This window comes from Diadema setosum, chromosome 15, assembly GCF_964275005.1.
Source record: "Diadema setosum chromosome 15, eeDiaSeto1, whole genome shotgun sequence".
NCBI classification, from domain to species: domain Eukaryota; kingdom Metazoa; phylum Echinodermata; class Echinoidea; order Diadematoida; family Diadematidae; genus Diadema; species Diadema setosum.
The window spans coordinates 33515419-33536278 of NC_092699.1; the positions used below are offsets into that span (position 1 = coordinate 33515419).

General features: G+C 39.0%; 1 protein-coding gene across 1 annotated transcript in view; it reads left to right on the top strand.

Annotated features, from left to right (window-relative positions):
• Positions 1-714: 714 nt before the first annotated feature.
• LOC140239120 (E3 ubiquitin-protein ligase MIB2-like) overlaps positions 715-20860 on the top strand; it is a 29033-nt gene continuing 8887 nt past the window's right edge. The window contains exons 1-12 of the mRNA XM_072319008.1: positions 715-943; positions 2585-2756; positions 4067-4173; positions 5960-6151; positions 7101-7210; positions 7930-8037; positions 9018-9122; positions 16407-16560; positions 17543-17709; positions 18404-18552; positions 19237-19393; positions 19706-19860. Of these exons, the coding sequence (XP_072175109.1) occupies positions 715-943; positions 2585-2756; positions 4067-4173; positions 5960-6151; positions 7101-7210; positions 7930-8037; positions 9018-9122; positions 16407-16560; positions 17543-17709; positions 18404-18552; positions 19237-19393; positions 19706-19860 (1805 nt within the window). The remainder of the gene's footprint in view (positions 944-2584; positions 2757-4066; positions 4174-5959; positions 6152-7100; positions 7211-7929; positions 8038-9017; positions 9123-16406; positions 16561-17542; positions 17710-18403; positions 18553-19236; positions 19394-19705; positions 19861-20860) is intronic.

The window sequence follows — 20860 nt, forward strand, 5'->3', positions numbered from 1 at the left end:
TAAAAATAAGCGATTTCTTGATGATCGATACAAACACATCTTACTGTTTTCCTACGAATCGGTATTTTGTTAAAGATGTGATACACTTTATCAATACACTCTTTAAATGATGAGATTACCGTGCCAACATTAGTGGAGAAGGCTGCTGTCATGACTACCATGGTCCCAAGTTCGAATCTCGCCTGGAGAACTAGCACAGTCTTGGACAAGAAAGTTAAAGAAGAAATCCACCCCAAAAGTAAATATACTTGAGAAGAAAGAGAAAAATATTCCCTACAGAATGATACAAACATGACAAAGATCAGATAAGAAATAAGGAAGATCTGACATTTTGAAATTTCATATTTTTTTTTTTTTCGGAAAACATTTCCAGGCCAGTTCTTATGAATACTCAAATGAGCACGTTGATGATGTCATACCCTTACAATTTTTCTTGTGTGTTATACATGTATATGAAATTCAGAACAAAAATATCAATCCAGCTCATACAAGCGAAAGCATGTTTCCATACTATATAAGATTTAACATTTGCTCTTTTTTTATATTGCATGGTTTCAAAACAACGTCTGGGGTAATTGCTCAGGGGGCAATTGCCCTAAAACCCTCTCACAATATTTGAAGGGGTCACCGTTGGATTGGCAAATTGGGTTGTATGATACACCTGTGTTGTACTATGTTGTCATTTTCGGTTTCCTGTATTTAATGTTAGACGACATGCCCCTTTCCGTTGGGACCCGAGTGGTCCGTGGCCCGGACTGGCAATGGGGCGATCAAGATGAGGGAGAGGGCCACGTCGGTACCGTGGTCAGTGTCGGCAAGGGTATCTCTAATCCTGCACATCCGAAGCTCGTTGTCGTCCTCTGGGACATGGGGAGAAAAGCCGACTACAGAGCAGGCTTCGACAACAAATACGACCTGCTAACCTTCGACAATGCTACTACAGGTATGAAGGGAGTATAGGGGCCAGGGCCTATGTATCCTTTACAGTGTGTTTTTATATTACGCCGGCGAATATACCCCTTACCAACTGTACGATATACTCGTTTGTACTTTATGGAACTTCATGTGATTGAGAGTCGAGAAATCAACTAATCATTTATCAGCAAGTAATTTCTGGATGTATCATTCAAACCATTATCGATAGAGACCGATAAAACATTCTTCTGCTACTGGTACGGGACCGGTTCAAACATAATCTAGTTGGGAACAACCAGAAATTTAGGGCGGAATGCCCGTAAAATTAATGATCTCACATTGGAATTTGATATTTTCCCAAAATAGATAGCCCATTCCATATTGAATTCTTAAATCCCCATAGATTTAAGACACAGACCACCAGGTTCCCGCAGGGTACCGGTTAACAGCACCCACATTAAGATAATAAGCAAACTAAAAGACAGGACGCGATGATCAATGTAATTTCCTCACATCACTTTCCAATCAATTCATTTTAAATCAGTTCAATTCATTTATACTTTTTATCCATCCAACAAAAGGTAATACGTAAAACGAAGTATTCAATTGACAATTTATACTGTTTTAACAATTTGATATGAATAAAGTAAAAGTCATTAAGTATCACAAACAATATCTTACCGATGAATAAGTGCATGAAGAGAGAAACAATGCATTTGTACCTTGCGGGTGCGAGGAAAACAAAGTAATAGCCATGGAAAAACGAAGCTAGGCAGTGTGTATACCAATAAGCAGAAACACATTATACAATATTATTGTAAGAGGATGTGATGTCTTTGCAACTGCAGAAGTCCCCCATTGCGCCATACACATATCTTAGATAAATCTCCATTTTTTTAAGTGAAATGAATGTTTTGTATAAGCTCTGCCGCTGTATTATCTTAGTAATATTCTAATAATTGTGTTTATGAGAGAGAATGTTGATGAATCCGAACACGATACTGTGCCTATCATGTCTGTAGCAGTGAAACAGAAGTGTAATACCTCATTGAATAATTTGCACACGAATTGTTGCAAGCAACGTTGCTATTCAGTGAGAACGAATGAAGTCATGAGCAATTTGATGATCTCACGGTTATGGAAGTTTCCAAATTAGGTGAAAATGTTATCATTCGGTTCATCTGATTTAGTGTTAGTCTGATTAGTGTTATCTATCTAAGTCAACTTTACCTTTCTGTGGGATTGCACTTGAATTGGTCCACCTTTCTGGTTCAGTGATGATCAGATCAGACGTACCCATCAGCCTCATCATCTATTCAGTATTTAGGCCTATTCATGGCTTCTAACTTGCCGAAATGGGTAGACATAGCAACACCTAACTCTGATTGGTAAATAAAGCTACTCTGAACTTGCCCTTGCCTTTTGTTTTCGATGCAAGGTAAAAAGCAGAGGACGTCACAACACACATGTCATAATATCATGTACAACACAACTGTCCAATAATCGGACTCACATAACAGCCTATCCAAAGGGGAAACAAGACACATAATAAACATTATGAAAATATCTGTCAAATAGACTCTCACTTCGACTTCTGTCACCCAATACCGACAAATGTAATATTCCCCAACATTTCCTCGATCTGTTTTCTCGCTTGTGATCGTGACAGGCGTCAAACACAATGGTGTTATCTGTGACGACTGCAAAGAAGCAGATATTGCTGGGATACGATGGAAGTGCAGCACTTGCAACGACTATGACTTGTGCAACAAATGCTATATGGCTGGAAAACATGACGTCAGACATCGATTTCTACGAGTCATCGCTCCAAAGTCTGTTGGGTCAGTGCACTCATTGTTATTCGTAATGGTGCATTTCTCAGTGACAATAATGTGCAAGCAGGGATTTGAACAATATGTTATGCGTTATGGCACTGTTCTGGAGTCACCCCTCCAACCCCCCCCCCCCCCCAGCAGAGGGACAAGTAATGCATGATCCACTCTACCGCATGTGATATGACATTGAGTATGGATATAGGACCTACCCAGAGAACCAGACAGATCACACACAAAACACACACACACGCACACGCGCAAACACGCACACACACACACACACACACATACACACAAAGAGAGAAAGACCCACATAGGCTCTACAAAGACAAAACAGTATATGGTTTCGGTGTAATGATGTTCGAAATTTGTCAATCTAAAGTTTGTAATTACAAATTAAAAAGTATGTATTTGATACACAAATATAAGTATTGCGGCATATTGCATACTTCTTCTTTCTTTTTTTTGTTGTTGCTTATTTCTGAATCTATGTACCCTTTCATTCATATGCATTGTTTAAATGTATATACTATCGACGTTACTGTCTTTCGTTTGGTTACTATATTCATATCATTTCGAGTCTATTCATTTCTTTTTACTGACATGCATTCAAAGAGACGTATAAAACCGCATACAATGCTTCTATTCTGTCTATTCCAACTGACTTGCTGTTTTCGTTACTGGTCCTTTTTTGCCATTAATAGATACAAATCAATTACTGTACTAAGCCAACATAATTATATCAGATATCTGGTTATGTACCTACTGTTTGCTTTTGTAATGTATTAATTTCCCTCATTTAGCCATTTAATATTGAAATTATTTCTGTTTGATGGATATCGATATGATGTCCCCTATCTAGCAAATATATCATTTTTTTTTTTAGATAAAATATTTGCAATGCAAATTGTATTTTCCATCATCAATTATACCAAAGCCACCTTGACTGTTGCGTTTGCTTTTAGTTAGCCAAATGCAAAAAGCTAAAACTTTGATATGAAAGGATATAACAAAAGTTTTGTCCTCCTTTTTTATGCATAGCAATTGTAATCTCACCAGCTTTTCATTAAAAAGTTTTTTTTTGTTTTTTTTTTTAAATACCAATATCTTATTGGGTGTACTGGTACAGATGGATAAGAAGATTACTGTACCTTTTGTTTGAAATGATAATCAACCAAAAAAGAAAAACGAAAAAGAAAAAGAAAAAAAAAGAATGATAACTGTAATACTTATGGTACTGATAGTAGAGCGTTGTTTTGTTTTTTTTTTTGTTGCGCTTTGCAACTATCAGAATGTTTTCATATCTTTCTGAACAGACACCTAATGCCTCCGAGGGCAAACAGCAAGATCATTCGGGCCAGGGGGTTGTTTCCCGGAGCGACAGTGGGCAGAGGATTGGATTGGAAGTGGTCGGAGCAAGACGGTAGGGATAAACTGAATTCTTGATAAATTTACTTTCCTTGGATAAAATGATGGCACTGAGAAAATTATATTCTCATATCTCAATATTATTATATATGGATTTTGCACATACAGAAAAATAACAGAAAACTAAAAGAAATAATCCTTGTTAAAGGATAGATATATCAGCTTAATTGTCATTATTATTATTTGCACTTTATGTGACCAACTATGCGGAGATTGTTCATCTTTATGTTTGTACATAATACTTTGACATTAAAAAAGGAAAGGATGTTGGGAAGAACAGATTAAATTAAGCTGCAACAGGTGCAATATTAATTCTGATTGATTGATGGATTTATTAGTCCATGTTAACTTTGAAACCCAGGCCTCCACTTGCAGAAGAATGTGACAATTATTAAGACAAATATTTTCAACTGTGTTACGACAGGGCAATAAAAATGATGAAAGTCTTCATGCACATGTTTCATCATGAGTGTAATGAATCATAGCATATGTATATTCCATCAAGGGGTTTCGATAATGGCAACACAAACAGCATACAAACAGCATGATGACCAGTTCTAGATTCTTAATGATAATTAAATAAAAAAAAAAGAATAGTGGTTGTCGCCGTAATGCAATGTCCTGACTTTTTATTTGTTTTTTATTTTTCGTTTGCAGAAGTTGATTGTAATTTCTTTTCTCCAAACTTATGAACGTACCAGCAGGCTTATTTGTTCAGGTTTGGTGCAGAATGAAAACAGGGCTTTATTCATATTATTTTGCATCGTATTATGGAATGATCTCATTTGATTCACAAAATTTATGTTATCATTGACAGAGTCTAAAGTATTGAATTTACAAGAAAAAAAAAGACACAAACAAAGACCAATATCTCAGTACGATGACAAGATTATCAGATCAAAAAACAAACACACACAACAGGAACATTCTGTTCCGTATAAAAGTATAATATGTTTGATCGTATGTGTTACATGTCATAGTGTGCAATACCTTATTTATACTGAAGATGATTTTTGTGACTGCATATAGTATATAATATATAATATATATATATATTTGTATATATATATATATATATATATATATATATATATATATATATAATGGTGCAGTCTTAAATGGAGTAATAAGGAAAGTATTAAAAGGTTTTCATAATGCTATTCTAGTAGACGCTATCAACACTAATCAGGAATATCGGGAGGAGATTCAATTTACTATTTATTTGTCGATATTACTCATTATTTTGTTCACATTATTGATTTGATTGAAAAGGAGATTTTTTATTATTATTGGAGAGAGAATATAACAAGGGGGAAATTTCAGGAATCATGAGTTTTCTAGAATAAAATGTTCATTTTTTTTTTTTTGAATCGAGACTTCCAGTGACATAATTGTATATATTTCTCTTATGTGGTAATAAACATTTATGGGACAGAGTAATACCTTTGTTCTTCTTGTCTTAAATGCAACGCTGCTGTTGTTTGTTTGTTTTTGTTTTTGTTTTGCCTTTAATGGCTTTTTTGTCAATTTGCCAAGAGTCATGATTGAAATGCATGTAGAGATTTTCTGTAGCAAGTTATTCCAGCAATAGTTGTAAACAGAACAGGAAAAGATTGTAATGTAGGTCTAAAAACAGTGGATAGACGTGCATGCATACGAGTGTGGTAACCATGGTAACATGCGTGTGTTCTTCAAGGGTGTGTGTGTGTGTGTGTGTGTAAGTGTGTGCATTTTTGAAGAAACATATAATCTATATTTTGGCCCCTCAACGAACGCAACAGGTGGACTTGGCAAAACGGGGGTTGCCGTGAAACAACGGAACTGGGCGAACTCTGGGCGCAGCGCCTTGGTGGTCCGATGGAACGCAGGTGGATCGTACGAGTACCGTGTTGGACACGACGGGAAAGTTGATTTAAAGTGCCTGAAAGCAGCTGATGGCGGGCCGTACTACAAGGAACACCTCCCGAAATTCGGTGAATTTGATTGGACATTTATCACCATGAAGTTCAATAATAAAGTTGATAAGGATTTTAGAATCCCTCTTCACATGAAAACCAGCACAGTCATATCTTTCTCTCAATGTTTAGTTGACGTATTTCTTCATTTACGTCTAACGCATGAGGCAGGTTGTAAGCGTGTATCTTTGCATTACACTCATGCATATAAACCAAGGCATATAATATCAAACGCCAGGTCAGGAAATGTTTTACTTTAAGGAAAGCATTTAAGTGTGGGGGAACATAACGCTTTGTGTTTTCTTCCGTTAGTTACTGCATCATTGAACATGATAGAATTGCACAATTATGCTATTAACATGCATACCTCGGGGAAAGACAAACGGCTCAGTATTCACACGTTATATCGTGATAACCGTGAATAGAAAGAAATAGATAAATTAAGAAAGAGGTCTCTGTAAAGAAATAATTACATCAAACACAGCACATTTTATGAAATAATTTAGATAGTGAGGAACATATACATCAACAGAGGGTATATGCTGAGGAAAAATATACAGATTTGCCGTAGAATTTAGGATTGTTTGTATAGGTACTATACCATGTTTATTGTGCGGCTAACGAGAAGAATCGTGCATATACTGTGTAGATGTCAGTAGGTAAATGTTCTCACCTAACGCTTTAATTACATTTTACAAAACAGACATCTGCACGTGCCTTTATTGTCCTCCATTACGCCACAAAAATATTTACACTTATTAGAATAATTCAGTCCAAGTATTGAAACATGTCTTTGAATACCTAATCCTTTTTTTTTAAAGTAGGCCTATATACAGAAATGTCTCGATATGAGAATAAGAGGAGGATGTACTGATTTTGATACAATGTTGTATTCATGAAAACAGAGAAAACTTGTACCAATGTGGATACACCTTTATATAATCTCTACACCCTTTCGAAATGACAGGAGAGGTGAATACCCTGGAAGAGGGAGACAGAGTTGTTGTGAATCTCGACAAAGGGATCGTTCAACAGTTGCAGGAGAATCACGGAGGATGGGTCTCAAAAATGGAAAAGGTTGGTATAGCAGAAAGCGTTATCCTTATATACCATACAATACCCATCTACACACACATGTCAAATATAATTATTTGGGAATACGGTAAATCGGAGACGAACACGTTGGTATAGAATCTATACATTTACATACATTACTAAAAAAGGATACAAATTCACTGATATAGCTTTGTTTGTAGATGTGTAATAAAGCATTATTTTGATTAAGACCACGTATCATGCAGTATGTGCGGCAGTGGCGCATTTTTGTTTGTCTCCTTGTTTATATCATAATAACATTATTATATCATTTTAGATATTTATGATATGCATTATAATGTAACATGTACTAATGATGTAAGGCCTAATTATACTTTATTCATTATATACACACATGCACGCACATGGATTATACACAATAATATTATCAGTATTAAGCGATTGTGTACATGTTCAATTCCTTTAAATTTCGTGTTGCTCGTGGTACTTTTTTTTTCAATCTGCATCTCAAATTCTCATAAAACTCGAAGTAAACTCACTCTTACTTTGAATTCTGATTCCGAAGTTTTTCAATGTAAACAAGTTCAGCCCAATTTGTGTGTTTTTAAACTTCGCAAATAGATATAGAAATTACATTTTAAGTTTACCATTCATCTGTATTAAAAAAAATACATAATATAGTAAATTTCTGGGCATTAATATTCATTACAATGTATTTTTATCTTTCCGTGAATTTTAAGTACCTCGGGAAAGTTGGGAAATTGGCACACATTTACCCTACTGGAGACCTAAAAATCAGGTATTCCGACAGCCAAACATGGACTTTCTCTCCTACATGCGTCACGAAGGTATTCTTACTATATTATTCATTATAAATACAGCATAATTTGATTCTATGTTTACTATTATTATTCACTATATATCATAATGTCCGACGACTTCATTTATGCCTTTCCTCTCACTTTCTGTGGTACTATGAAAGCAAGATATTATTCAGAGGGGTGAAGTTGGACTATTGATATTATGCGATTGATAGGTGGCTACCACGTTGGACTCAAAGACTTACTGAAATGAAAAAAAAATATCTATATGTATACATTGTATTCATTATTACAATTCTTGTTTTGAACAGCAGGCAATTCGTGTTACTGAACAATTAAAAACACTTGCTTTATCTTCAGCAGCAAATCAATGACGACTTTACCTGAAAAAAAAAAAAAAAAATGTTTCCGTACCTTTGATGTCAAATGACCATGTATGGTAGTGATAGATATTTTCCTAGTAGGCCTAATAAAAACAAAAGAAACACAAACAACTGAAGAGTTTCAATCCACAATGACTAAGGGAAATACTGGATGGAAAAAAAATAAAAGAAAAAAAAATGAAGCGTATGTATGTATAGGACGTTTTGCTCCTATATTCGGGGTTTCAGTCCGTATTTATGTTGAGGATTTACCACGCAGTAAGCTGTACTACCACTGCCTATATTTCATGCCTTTACCCCTAAAAGTTTTACTCTTTCAAAATGCTATCCCTAAGACGTGCTACTTTCCCATTTCAACTCTGGCTGACCGCTAATTTCTTCCAGACATTAATTTGCAACTCAATCACTACGCTAACTATTATTCAAAATATTATCTTTTCATGGTATTTTTACATTATCTTTACTTAAGGTGTATACGTATTATTTGGATCAGACATAATTTAGACAAGCTTGATTTATATTATCACATCACAGTGTTATAAACGTCAAATATCAACTGTCAACGGAAGAGGATTATATATTGTGAATAATATTTTGGTATTTTGTGTGTGTTTCTTCCTATAGCTACAAACCTTCAAAGCTGGGGACAAGGTTCGCATCCTGTCGGATCAATCGAAGGTCAAAGCGCTACAGGTTTTCCACGGTGGTTGGGCGGAAGGAATGTCTAGGGTGAGAACACGTCAATGTTAAATGGCTATGATTTTTTTTTCTCGAAAAGTTTTTTTTCTCGATTAGTTCTCATGATTCGCAAATCTCCCCTGTGACAAAGTTTAGTGGATTAACCTGGGGCTTAGAGAAAAGCATAAAGGCTGGAATAGAGTGATGAAATTTTGTCTATTCTGTCTTTTTGATTTGTTCATGCATGTTTGTTGAATACAGTACTTTGCAATGCGTTTATATACAGTAGACGTGTAGAAACTTGGAAATAACTTTGGTTTCCTTATGCATCTGACGGCAGAATTAAGGTCAGGGTAACATCTCTCAGTTTCTGGTTGATTAGGATAGCTCGATGGTGACGATGATAATTCCTTTAACGGCGCTAGTCGTTAAAAGGGGTTTACACTCGCTCACTGACTTGTTTTCTGCCTTTGAGGGCGTTCGGCGCTAGTCGGAGCCTGAGAGCAGGCGGCATACGCAAAGAGCGTCGCCGAAAACATGAACGAGTGATCTCCTTTGATGGTTCCCGATGGCGCAACCGCATTAGTACGCTTAGCAGTGCGCGTGGGAAAGCTGACCATTTAGCGTGGGAAAGTTTAGCAGTTAATGTGAGAAGGGATCATTCTGTGCGTGGATTTCACGGAGAGAGCATCAATTTTGGGCCCTCGCTTAAATTATTGTATAGAGCTATTCATTCGGATACAAAATCGTCAACTCTTGCTACGATCAGAGGCAGTGGAATTTCCAAGATGCCAAAACATTCGCAGCGGAAAGCTTCACAGGCTGCAGCATCGGCCAGCGCTCCTCCGGTACCGACAAGAGCAAGGAGGATTGCTCGAAATGCTCCCGCACCCAGTACACGCCGGGAAGGAACGACTACTCCCCCTCCAGTGTCCTCGCGATCCGCGGGGTCGGCGGCCCGAAGCCCAGCAGACGAACATAATACCAGCCGGGGGCCCCGGCGCAAGTTCCGCTGTTGGGCAGCTGGACTACAGGGTGCAGACGGAGGACCGTGCTACGGGGCAGGCGGCCGGGAGAGCTCATGTGACGGCCCAGCCTGAGCAGGACATGGGTGGCGCGGTCGGCGATAACGGTGAGTACCCAAGTAATGAAGGGCTTCTAAGTGCCTTGGCCTACGGTGACCGTACATAAGGTTAATGAAATGCCTGTGGTCGAGGACGATGAACAGGGTCAGTCGTCAGACACTGGATTCCCGAAGCCTCCCCTGATGTCGACACCTAGGGAAGAGCTAGGTTCAACGGTTCCCATATCGACCAAAGAAAAGATATGGAAGGGCGAGTTTGTAGATTTGGGTTGTTTATTCAAGAATGCCCCGATTCAAAGTGTTCAAACCTCTATACTCAGGTGCTGCACTAACTGCGACCAGCCCCAACGTGCAGCGTTGGGGCTGCGCCGTTTTTCGCATTCAGATCGAGGAGTTGTACAAAACGGTGCCGTTTCGGCGCTATATTTTCTTAATTTTTCAACAAAAACTACTAGGATTACTTACATGGGTCGATTAAACCTAAATGATTCATTTCGGTGACTGATGCATTTCATTGCTTATGATGCAGAAAATCTTACAAGGCGAATATCTTCAGCTCACCGATGCTCACTAAAACTCACAACCACTTGCACATGCGCACAGCATGCATGCAGTGCAGTGCATTGACAGCTGTATTGCTGGCTACATGATGCATATTCATTTCACCTTATATGCACCGTGCGATGGTGCATCATTCATATCCTTGAGCGTCCGTAACGTTGACGTCATTGTTCACGCATGCGTACATGCGTACTAATGGATATAGCAGCAAGTCTTTCCACTGTTGCACTAGGTCAGGCCGCTTATTACTCCTAAAATGTGGAAAATTTTGCAGTTTCTAGATAAATGGTTGAGAAGAACCAAATCGAAAATGTAATGCATATTTCATTTTTTATTGTCACTGTGTTTATGATAGAAATTTAGCCGTGCTTTATTTGTGAAGTCGCCGTGAATGTGGCAATGGAGTTATTCGTGATTTTTGCTCCCGATCAGCTGCGAGGTAGCGGCCAGGACCGCGCCTTGCGGCGCGGTCTCCGGGGCTAGTGCTGCACTACAACTACAGCCGCAGCGCAAAGTCCCACGAATTACCACCATAGAGCAGTGAACTAGTGCCTTCACTGTATACGCGCGCATCAGTGTATACCGCGAGACACGGTTCCCGGTTCAAGTATATGGACGTCGTTAGATCTGCTGCCCGTTTTCCCGGCTATGGCTGGCGCACTAGAGTCGCGTTTCACCTCCCACTCATTCCGAATATGTGCTGCCACGGCGGCGGCAGTAGCGGGTTTTGACCCGCAGGTAATCCAGCAGATGGGGCGCTGGGTGACAAATACACATAAACGTTACTTCGTATAAATTTGGTAGGGGCAGAATAGTCCCTTACGTCATGTTGGGGACAGTTATGTTCGTAGCTTCCTGTTGGTATAGTTACCAAAAATAGTGGATATGTTTTTGTTATGTTGGTATATGCTGTGGTATGCTGAGGAATGAGGGTCTTGCTCGCTATAACATTCAGTTTGAGCACATAAACTTTTGTAAATTAACATGTTAGATTATAGAGCAGTTCAAGTATAATTAACCCAGTTTAGCAGGGTTAACCCAGCTTAGAAATTGTGAATTATGTCGAAAAGTATGGACAATTTTACTATATACAAAGGCTTGGGCACATAGAGCAAATATTTGGTTGAGCTAGACGCTGCCGGGTGATAGTTTTCTTTGTTTTGCAGGCAGGCGAGGCCGGCGTACGATCCTGGTAGTTGGGGACTCGTAGCGTACTGGGCCGGGAGATTCGCAAGTCGAGAGGGAGTCCAAGCAATGAGGCAGCGGGCTCCAGTCCAATGGAGACGATATAGGGGGCTTCGACTCGGCCAGGTTCATAGCAGGCTGGAATCGATTCTTTCGTCTCAGCACTTCTGCAACTTGTCACACGTCATCATCCACGCGGGTACAAACGACATTGGGTTTTTTCCGAAGAAAGCACGGATGGAGCTGGTCTCAGAGACAATGTTTAAAATAAATTGCAGCAACTTCTTCCAGAAGCAATAATTGTTTAGTCGGAAATCCTGCCAAGGAGGAAATACGCCCGTTTTGCGGATTCCCACCAGAATCGGGCTGATAGGATTCGCCTTGCTATGAACAAGCGAACACGCGCATGTTGTCCGCAAGCAGGGGCTCCTGTTATTACGCATCAAGCCATCCGACATCATGACGCCACTCTTTACAAACAGGACGGCATACACTTATCCGATGTTGGCATAGCACTATTTCTAAAAGACCTCAGAAGCGGGATAGCCGACATGATAATTGATATGATAATAATTGATAATTGATATGACTTATATAGCGCCAAATCCACTCTGCAGAGTGCTCTAGGCGCGGAAGGAACAGAAAGTAAGGGAGACAAAGACATACAAATATCAAATACATGTAATGAGTAATCAAATTGAAATAGACACGGGTAGTGAGGTTGGTAATGAAAGGTGTTCATAGATTGATAAGGGAGTCTATGAGATCGTTTTGAGTTCGATAACTCCAATGTTCGGTAGTAAATGTTTTGTAATGTTTTCTGGGGCTAGAGATAGTCATAAAATGCCTTTACTATGGATGTAAACTAGCTCTTGTTCCGATGTGTGCTTTCTAGATTAACGTTGTGTATAGCAAAACAACAACAACAAAATATGTGTAACGTGGATCTTTATTGCGTCCCCCCTTTTACCGCTGTACCGCTCTCCTGCGCATTGGCGGCGGGCTGTGCCCGTATGGCGGAAATTGTTCATTTCTGGGCCTCTGCGCAGATGTAGTTTATACAGTACATGAAATGTTTTCCACTTGTTATGTCAAACTCGTAGGGAAGGGTGTATTTCGGAATGTTTGTTTTATTAACAATTGTTATTGTGGCCATTTATGCATCAAGAGGCACCGTGAGGAAAGCCGGCGGGTCACGGACGCGCCCGCCTGTGACTAGTGCCGAGCACTTTTCTGATGCAGGGGGCTTTTGTATATGGGTCTGTACGCGCTTGTGGGTTCCGAGTTGAGTGGGCTCGCCTGTCAATCAGAGAAGTCCATTGTAGTTATACTCGATGGGGATACTTCTCGGATTACCATGCAGGGAGTCCTCCGACAAGGGCCTAAGAGGCAAGGCGGGATCCGGGGTGCTTGTCTGTAGGTGGCCCGTACGCAGAGAGCACTGCCATGTATATATGTTGTTGTATTCCACGGTGCAGATGCTCGTCATGAGATGAATACAAATTTGCGGAGAGAAAACCCGGGTCCTTCCAGAGTTAGACATAGCAGTGGCGTGTTTGAAAGCATTTACTACTTGAATAATATTTCTGTTTGTCGGTGTAAAATTACCGAATCCTGAAACCGGAAAGTATAATTGTGTATAACAAGCATTGGTATGATCATGTTTTTACTTTCTCGTCTATAAAGTGTACAACCCTATCATGTTATCATGAGTAACTATGTTATGTAATGTGGTAAGCACTTTTTGTTTTGGTAAACTTGTACTCTCCAATAAATCCACGAACATGCATACTCCACACAATTCTCAGTTTGTATTTATGTCGGAAGTGCAGTGAGTGTAATTCCTTTAACGGCGCTAGTCGTTAAAAGGGGTTTACACTCGCTCACTGACTTGTTTTCTGCCTTTGAGGGCGTTCGGCGCTAGTCGGAGCCTGAGAGCAGGCGGCATACGCAAAGAGCGTCGCCGAAAACATGAACGAGTGATCTCCTTTGATGGTTCCCGATGGCGCAACCGCATTAGTACGCTTAGCAGTGCGCGTGGGAAAGCTGACCATTTAGCGTGGGAAAGTTTAGCAGTTAATGTGAGAAGGGATCATTCTGTGCGTGGATTTCACGGAGAGAGCATCAATTTTGGGCCCTCGCTTAAATTACCCACCCCATACCCACCCCCTACACTTTTTCCTATTAAAAATGCATTGATTATTTGTGAAAGTCGTCGATACACAAGTAAATTTGGAATTACTCGTATTATAATTAAATGCCTATTGACCTATCGATGTGGCAGGTAATAGTCAGTGAGGAAAGTCGTGCTGTACAGCCAAAACTAATTATTGAATTAATTGGAATTTAATTTTTTGTATCTTATAGTTTGAGATCGTTGTCCTTAAACAAGTGTGGACGGATATCGCGCTAAAGGCGGATTATAGGTCCGAGTGATGAGGGAATCGCAATGTGTGATCGTCTAAGGAATCCCAGACAAGACTATCTTGTTGTCGAAGTCTAGCTTGGCAGGTTGGGGCTTTTCTGCCATTTTTTCCGCAAAGGTTTTTTGGCAGTTTTTCACCCAATCCTGGGGTCTCCTTCCCTCCGGGGACGCGCGCGGCTTCGCGCCGTGGACGCGCGGCGGCGCTGGGGTTGTGTTCCTCACGGTACGGTGCATGGGCCCGTGGGGTGACACAAATCTGGGTGGCGTCGCTTCGTGTTCAGGACTGGTGCGGTGCTGCGCGTCTTTTCTGGTGGGGATTGGTAGAGGCGGAAATTGTTCATTTCTGGGCCTCTGCGCAGATGTAGTTTATACAGTACATGAAATGTTTTCCACTTGTTATGTCAAACTCGTAGGGAAGGGTGTATTTCGGAATGTTTGTTTTATTAACAATTGTTATTGTGGCCATTTATGCATCAAGAGGCACCGTGAGGAAAGCCGGCGGGTCACGGACGCGCCCGCCTGTGACTAGTGCCGAGCACTTTTCTGATGCAGGGGGCTTTTGTATATGGGTCTGTACGCGCTTGTGGGTTCCGAGTTGAGTGGGCTCGCCTGTCAATCAGAGAAGTCCATTGTAGTTATACTCGATGGGGATACTTCTCGGATTACCATGCAGGGAGTCCTCCGACAAGGGCCTAAGAGGCAAGGCGGGATCCGGGGTGCTTGTCTGTAGGTGGCCCGTACGCAGAGAGCACTGCCATGTATATATGTTGTTGTATTCCACGGTGCAGATGCTCGTCATGAGATGAATACAAATTTGCGGAGAGAAAACCCGGGTCCTTCCAGAGTTAGACATAGCAGTGGCGTGTTTGAAAGCATTTACTACTTGAATAATATTTCTGTTTGTCGGTGTAAAATTACCGAATCCTGAAACCGGAAAGTATAATTGTGTATAACAAGCATTGGTATGATCATGTTTTTACTTTCTCGTCTATAAAGTGTACAACCCTATCATGTTATCATGAGTAACTATGTTATGTAATGTGGTAAGCACTTTTTGTTTTGGTAAACTTGTACTCTCCAATAAATCCACGAACATGCATACTCCACACAATTCTCAGTTTGTATTTATGTCGGAAGTGCAGTGAGTGTAATACTGCCCTACTTTGGCAAAAGAAAGCAAGTGACATCGAGTACAAATGCTTCAAATGAAGAAATATGTTTTGGGGTAAGCTCTTCGCACATGGAAATTTGTGATAAGAAATAATGTTGGTATTCGTGCAAGTCATATGGTCATGCATTTATGACAATTGGAAGAAGTTTGATATTCCCGTAGAAACTCATTATTATGTAACATGTTTCCTTTTGCCCAAGTATTATAGATTTGTAGCATACATAAAAAAATGGCAAAAGGAAGCAAGTGACAATCATATCATAAGGGTGTCTCCTGCTTCCTTCTGCCGAAGTATTATAGATTGTGTGCAAGTATGAATGATTTGGCAAAAGGAAGCAAGTGACAAATTATATCATGAGGTTGTAACTTACTTCCTTTTGCCAAATAGTTTTAGATTTTTAGCAAACAGAAAAAAAATGGGCAAAAGGAAGCACGTGACAATCATATCATGAGTATGTTACTTGCTTCCTTTTGCCACCCGAATAGCTCAGAAATGGGCCAAAATTGTAACTTTTGGATTTTTCAGTTAAATAGAGCATGCTTCAAATATGCCAAGTCAATTCAGAAAAAAAAAATGTCCATTAAAATCTCACTTCCTTTTGCCAAAGTAGGGCAGAATCTGCAATCAAGCCTGTGCTCCTTGTGTCAACCATTGCGAAATGTGACCGCTGAAAAGCCAAACAGATTACTGCTTCCCTTAGGCCTATATTGTTATTCTGGGTGCTTCAATTTTGTTTCTGTCCTATCTGATCTGTTGTACTCCTATCAGAGTTTTTTTTTTATCTTGGGGGGGGGGGGGGATAAGTGAAATTGCTGTTACCATCTACAGTAGTGAAGGAGAAGTTACAGAAGCAAAGAGGCATTTATAATGAAACGACTGCCCGGTCTGATCCTCTTCTTTATGCACAGGCTATTGGAAAGGAAGGGCGAGTTCTTTTCTTGGATGCTGATGGTGACGTGAAAGTGAACGTTGGGGGCACCTTCTGGACCTTTAACCCTGACTGCTTGATTCCTGCTGAACAAGAACATGGAGTTGATGGGTTATTTGAACAGAGTGGTGACGGTACGTCAATAATAACAATAATCATTACCAAGTTATAAAAAAGAAAGGAGTTGTTATGAATTACCCTAAAATTTACATGGAAAGGGATGCATGACAGGGATGTCATGATTATGGTGGACCATATAGGAGTATACCCGTTTGATATAAATAAAAGTTGAAATAAGTGTTTAACCTCCAAGCAAAATTGTGTAAGACGAAGGGTTGTGAGAAAGTATTTACAAAATTTCGACCAGCATGTTACTCGTATGCTCCGGAGATGCTTATTGACTTTCTGTATGCAAATTAAGATGTAACTCATGTTATTATATGACAGATGTATTGCATAATTGATAAAAATTATGATAAGTATTGTTGAAAATATTTACACTACTTGGTGTACAAGGTTCATGAAATTGCAGAAAATCGATGTACAAGTGTATTTGAAGAAAAAAATGGTTTACAGAGAAGAGAATCAATCATATGAAATCAAATCAAATCAAATCAAACGAAATATACCTCAGAGTCTTGCTTTGTAAGACTCAATGTACGTTTTACTTTTATTTTTCAGACATGGCAGTAGACCAATATCATACAGTTTCCCCACCTGTAACAAAGAATAGCTGCTTGAAATGGGAGCTGATAGGGAGAGGGGAGGATGCAGCTTTCATTAAGAGGGTATTGTAGTTGACTAGTATTTCAGTTGTCTATTCATATTATCAGGCATATTATAAAAGCATTTATGGTATAATGATTAAAATGTAAAATAAAAACAATAGTCCATTATTTGTTATGATGACAGTCTTATCCCACCAAATGATTATAAAGTATAATATCAGACAACCGTTGTTGTTTGACAGGATATGCTTATCAACTATTTGAAAATGGTATTTTCTTTTGTTTCACGATATTATTTTAGTTAATATTTCATCGTATGGATCTTTGATTAAAAGTTTAGCTATATTAACCGATGTTGATTTTTGTAATTCAATATTTTGTCTTTCAGAGGCGGTTGTTCAGCTCCTAAAGCAACTCCTTGACCCATTGGGACTTGTTGATAGTGAAGTATTCCGTGGTGTGACGACAGCAGCACTATCAAAGATGATTTTCGAAGCCGCCGCAAAGGGAGATTTTGGAGAAGTGAGGGAGCTAATCACTCGGGACAAGTCTTTGGTACAGCATGCGTTGCCTTTTTCATTACATTGTAGTGTCATGATAATATTGTCGATACGTGAATCCGATCAGAACGCCAAAATATTCATTTTTAAAAAATTCCCCCGACAGTGAAGTTTGTGTCCAGATAGATCAAGAAGAACATGATTAAAAAATAATTCAATCAACCGTGATACAAAACATGGCAAACCATGATGATTATGCGAAAATTGGAGGCACAACAAAGTGCTTCAAACATGTCGTATACTGTAAAAATGAAACTTCTTAAAAAAGAATAACCGATTTGATAAAACCTTCGATAAAACCTTTAAATGGTTACAAACTATAATGATAATCTCCTCAAAAAAGGCGGGTTATATTAAAAGACTTCAAATCTAAATACATTCAATATTGAATTATGACAATTAATATGATTATCGGTGACACATGTTTATGAAACAATCATCAGGATGATAATCATACTGACACCAACTATTGAATAGATGAAATTTGGCCATGAAATTCTAGGGTGAGAAAAAAAGCTTGACCGAATTTTGCCGTAAAATAAACTGAGTTGGCAGTTAATACATTATCCGCAGTCTGAACATTATCCGGAATTCTTTTTTTTAAACAAATTCATTTCCAGCTACTGTGTAATAGGCACGTCAGAGGTTTTGCATTGTATATTCATTTATTTTTTTGTTTTGTTCGCCAGGTGAACGTTGAAGTCCAGGGTAACAGACCTCTTGATGTGGCGAGCTATAAAGGTCATCTTGCGGTCGTCGATCTCTTGGTAAAAAATGGCGCCAAACTTGATGTGAAGGACAAAGACGGGGACACAGCGCTTTGTAACGCGGTCTATCAGTGAGTTTATTTTCTTTGTCTAACTTTTACTATTTATCCATTGACAACTCTTTTCTTGAATTAAAGGGACATTCCAGACGATTTTCATAATTTCACATCATGTAGTACATAGATCGTCGACTCCACGCATAGATTTGTGGAATTTATTGTGGTTCTTGAGCAGAGAAACAATAGTTTGAAAAACCTTAAACAGATTACATTGAACAAGGATGATGACATAGGAGGCTCACATATTTCAGAGATGTAGCAGTGTAATTCCAGTACAATACCGCTTGCTTGCGAGTTCACCAGTGTATAATCTATGCATGCATTCTTCTTTTGTTCTGCTTCCTTGAGCCCCACTGCCCAACTCATGCATTCTAATGGTGACTCTGCCATGTCATCATCCTTGTTCATTGCAATTTGTTCTAAATTTTGAAAATATTCTTATTCTTCATCCCAATTATCACAAATTCTGAAACTCTGTTCTCAGTATAACTAATTTATAGTTGTTCAAATATAAAAATCTGAAAATCATCCGGAGGTTTCCTTTAAGACGCTTTGTTAGTATTTACCCGGTTTTGATTTGCTGCGATTCTTTGCTTTGAAGATGAATTTGCGATCCGGAATCGTCAAATAGTCAATAATTATGATTTGATTTGCACATTTTGACGTGTTTCCCCTTTTTTCCGGTTTGGATCACAGGAATGAGACCAAAATAGTCGAATACTTGTTAAAGAAGGGAGCAAAAGCGAACATTGTCAACAACAGTATGAGAAGTGCACTACACATAGCTGTGGCCAAGAACGGCACTGACTGCGTCAAACTCCTTCTCCAGTACGGCTGTGACCCAAACCTGAAGGTTAATCTCTCTTCTTTGTTACATTTCAGTTGTTGATATAATATCATTCTACATAATACATATATCATAATTATGCGCGAACAGATAAATCAAGACTTTCATGATTATTCAAAAAATAATCTTTGTTTTCATATAACACACCTAGTGTATTGACCAGAATGTGTTAGAATATCTTATGAATTTTGTTACACAGCTGCTCTTTGAACTTTGCTTAAGCATAATAGGTAATTAAAGGAAGGTGTTAGAAACTTACCTCTGAATAATACTGATATGTGAGTTTCACCTGTTTGTATGTAATTTATATAAATATAGGACAAAGTAGGTGACACCGCCCTGCATGACGCCATTCGAAAGAAAGTAAACGATATAATCGAGCTTCTTGTCAGTGCCAAGAAAAGCGACCTCACCGTCACGAACAAGAAGGGGTTCAATCCTCTCCACTTCGCCGCACGCCTGGATAACGCCTTGTAAGTTCGTCATTTTCTCGCAAAGAGTATAGGGTGCTATAGCCCACACCAGATAACGGTTGAATGATGCCGACCCCTGGTGGTTCGCACTATTACAATACTTCTAAAAATATGTGTGCACATCTACTGCCTCTCATTCCAAGCATTATTAGTTGGCCTACAAATAATTTATGTAACAGATTTTTCTTTTTTTTTAATGAATGATATCTGGACTTTAAATAGCGAATGCTTCATTGAGAAAAAAAAAAGATCTAATCGGAACGTTTGTAGTGAAAGTGTATGTATGCATGATACTTTTTTTATCATGTGAATATTAGAAGAAAATTTAAAACTGTTCCAATTTACAGGTTAGAAAAAGTATTTTACAGCGAAATCATCTATCATTATCATTATTGTTTATGTAGTGTACTAATCCAACTGTCATAGTTGGGAAACAAGTAAAATAGATACCCCAATACAAAAGAGAGAAAAAAGCCATGATGGCCGATTTGAACTTATGTCTTTGATATCGTTTCTGGGAAAAATAATCGGAAATGACAATATCCTTTCACTGAAATCGTGTTCATCTCGCGTACCTATTTTGCGTCCCACCGCGTACTGTTACGTAAAGTTGCGTAAACACAGCGCATAGTTGCATAGTGTAAAAACACCCAGACACCGAGCTAATTAGGCCCCAGTCACATAATGCTCTGCGTCCGGCGTTACGTCCAAGAAAAGTCTTTCTCTTTCTTTTTCTTTTTCGGACTCCCGCGGATCCCCTACCGCCACCAGAAAATTTTTACAAAACACACGGGAAAAATGCGGGCGATACGGACAGGTACGACCAGATGCGAATACTTGCGTTCACTAGTACTTGCGGATAATTTTACGAATTGGGACGTAATTTGTTCTTTTAACTTTCGTAAACTTCCGAATAGTTCTTAACACTTGCTTTGAGTTGTGAATATTTACGGAGAGTTGCGGATATTTTCGAATAGTTACGGATAGTTACAGATTGTTA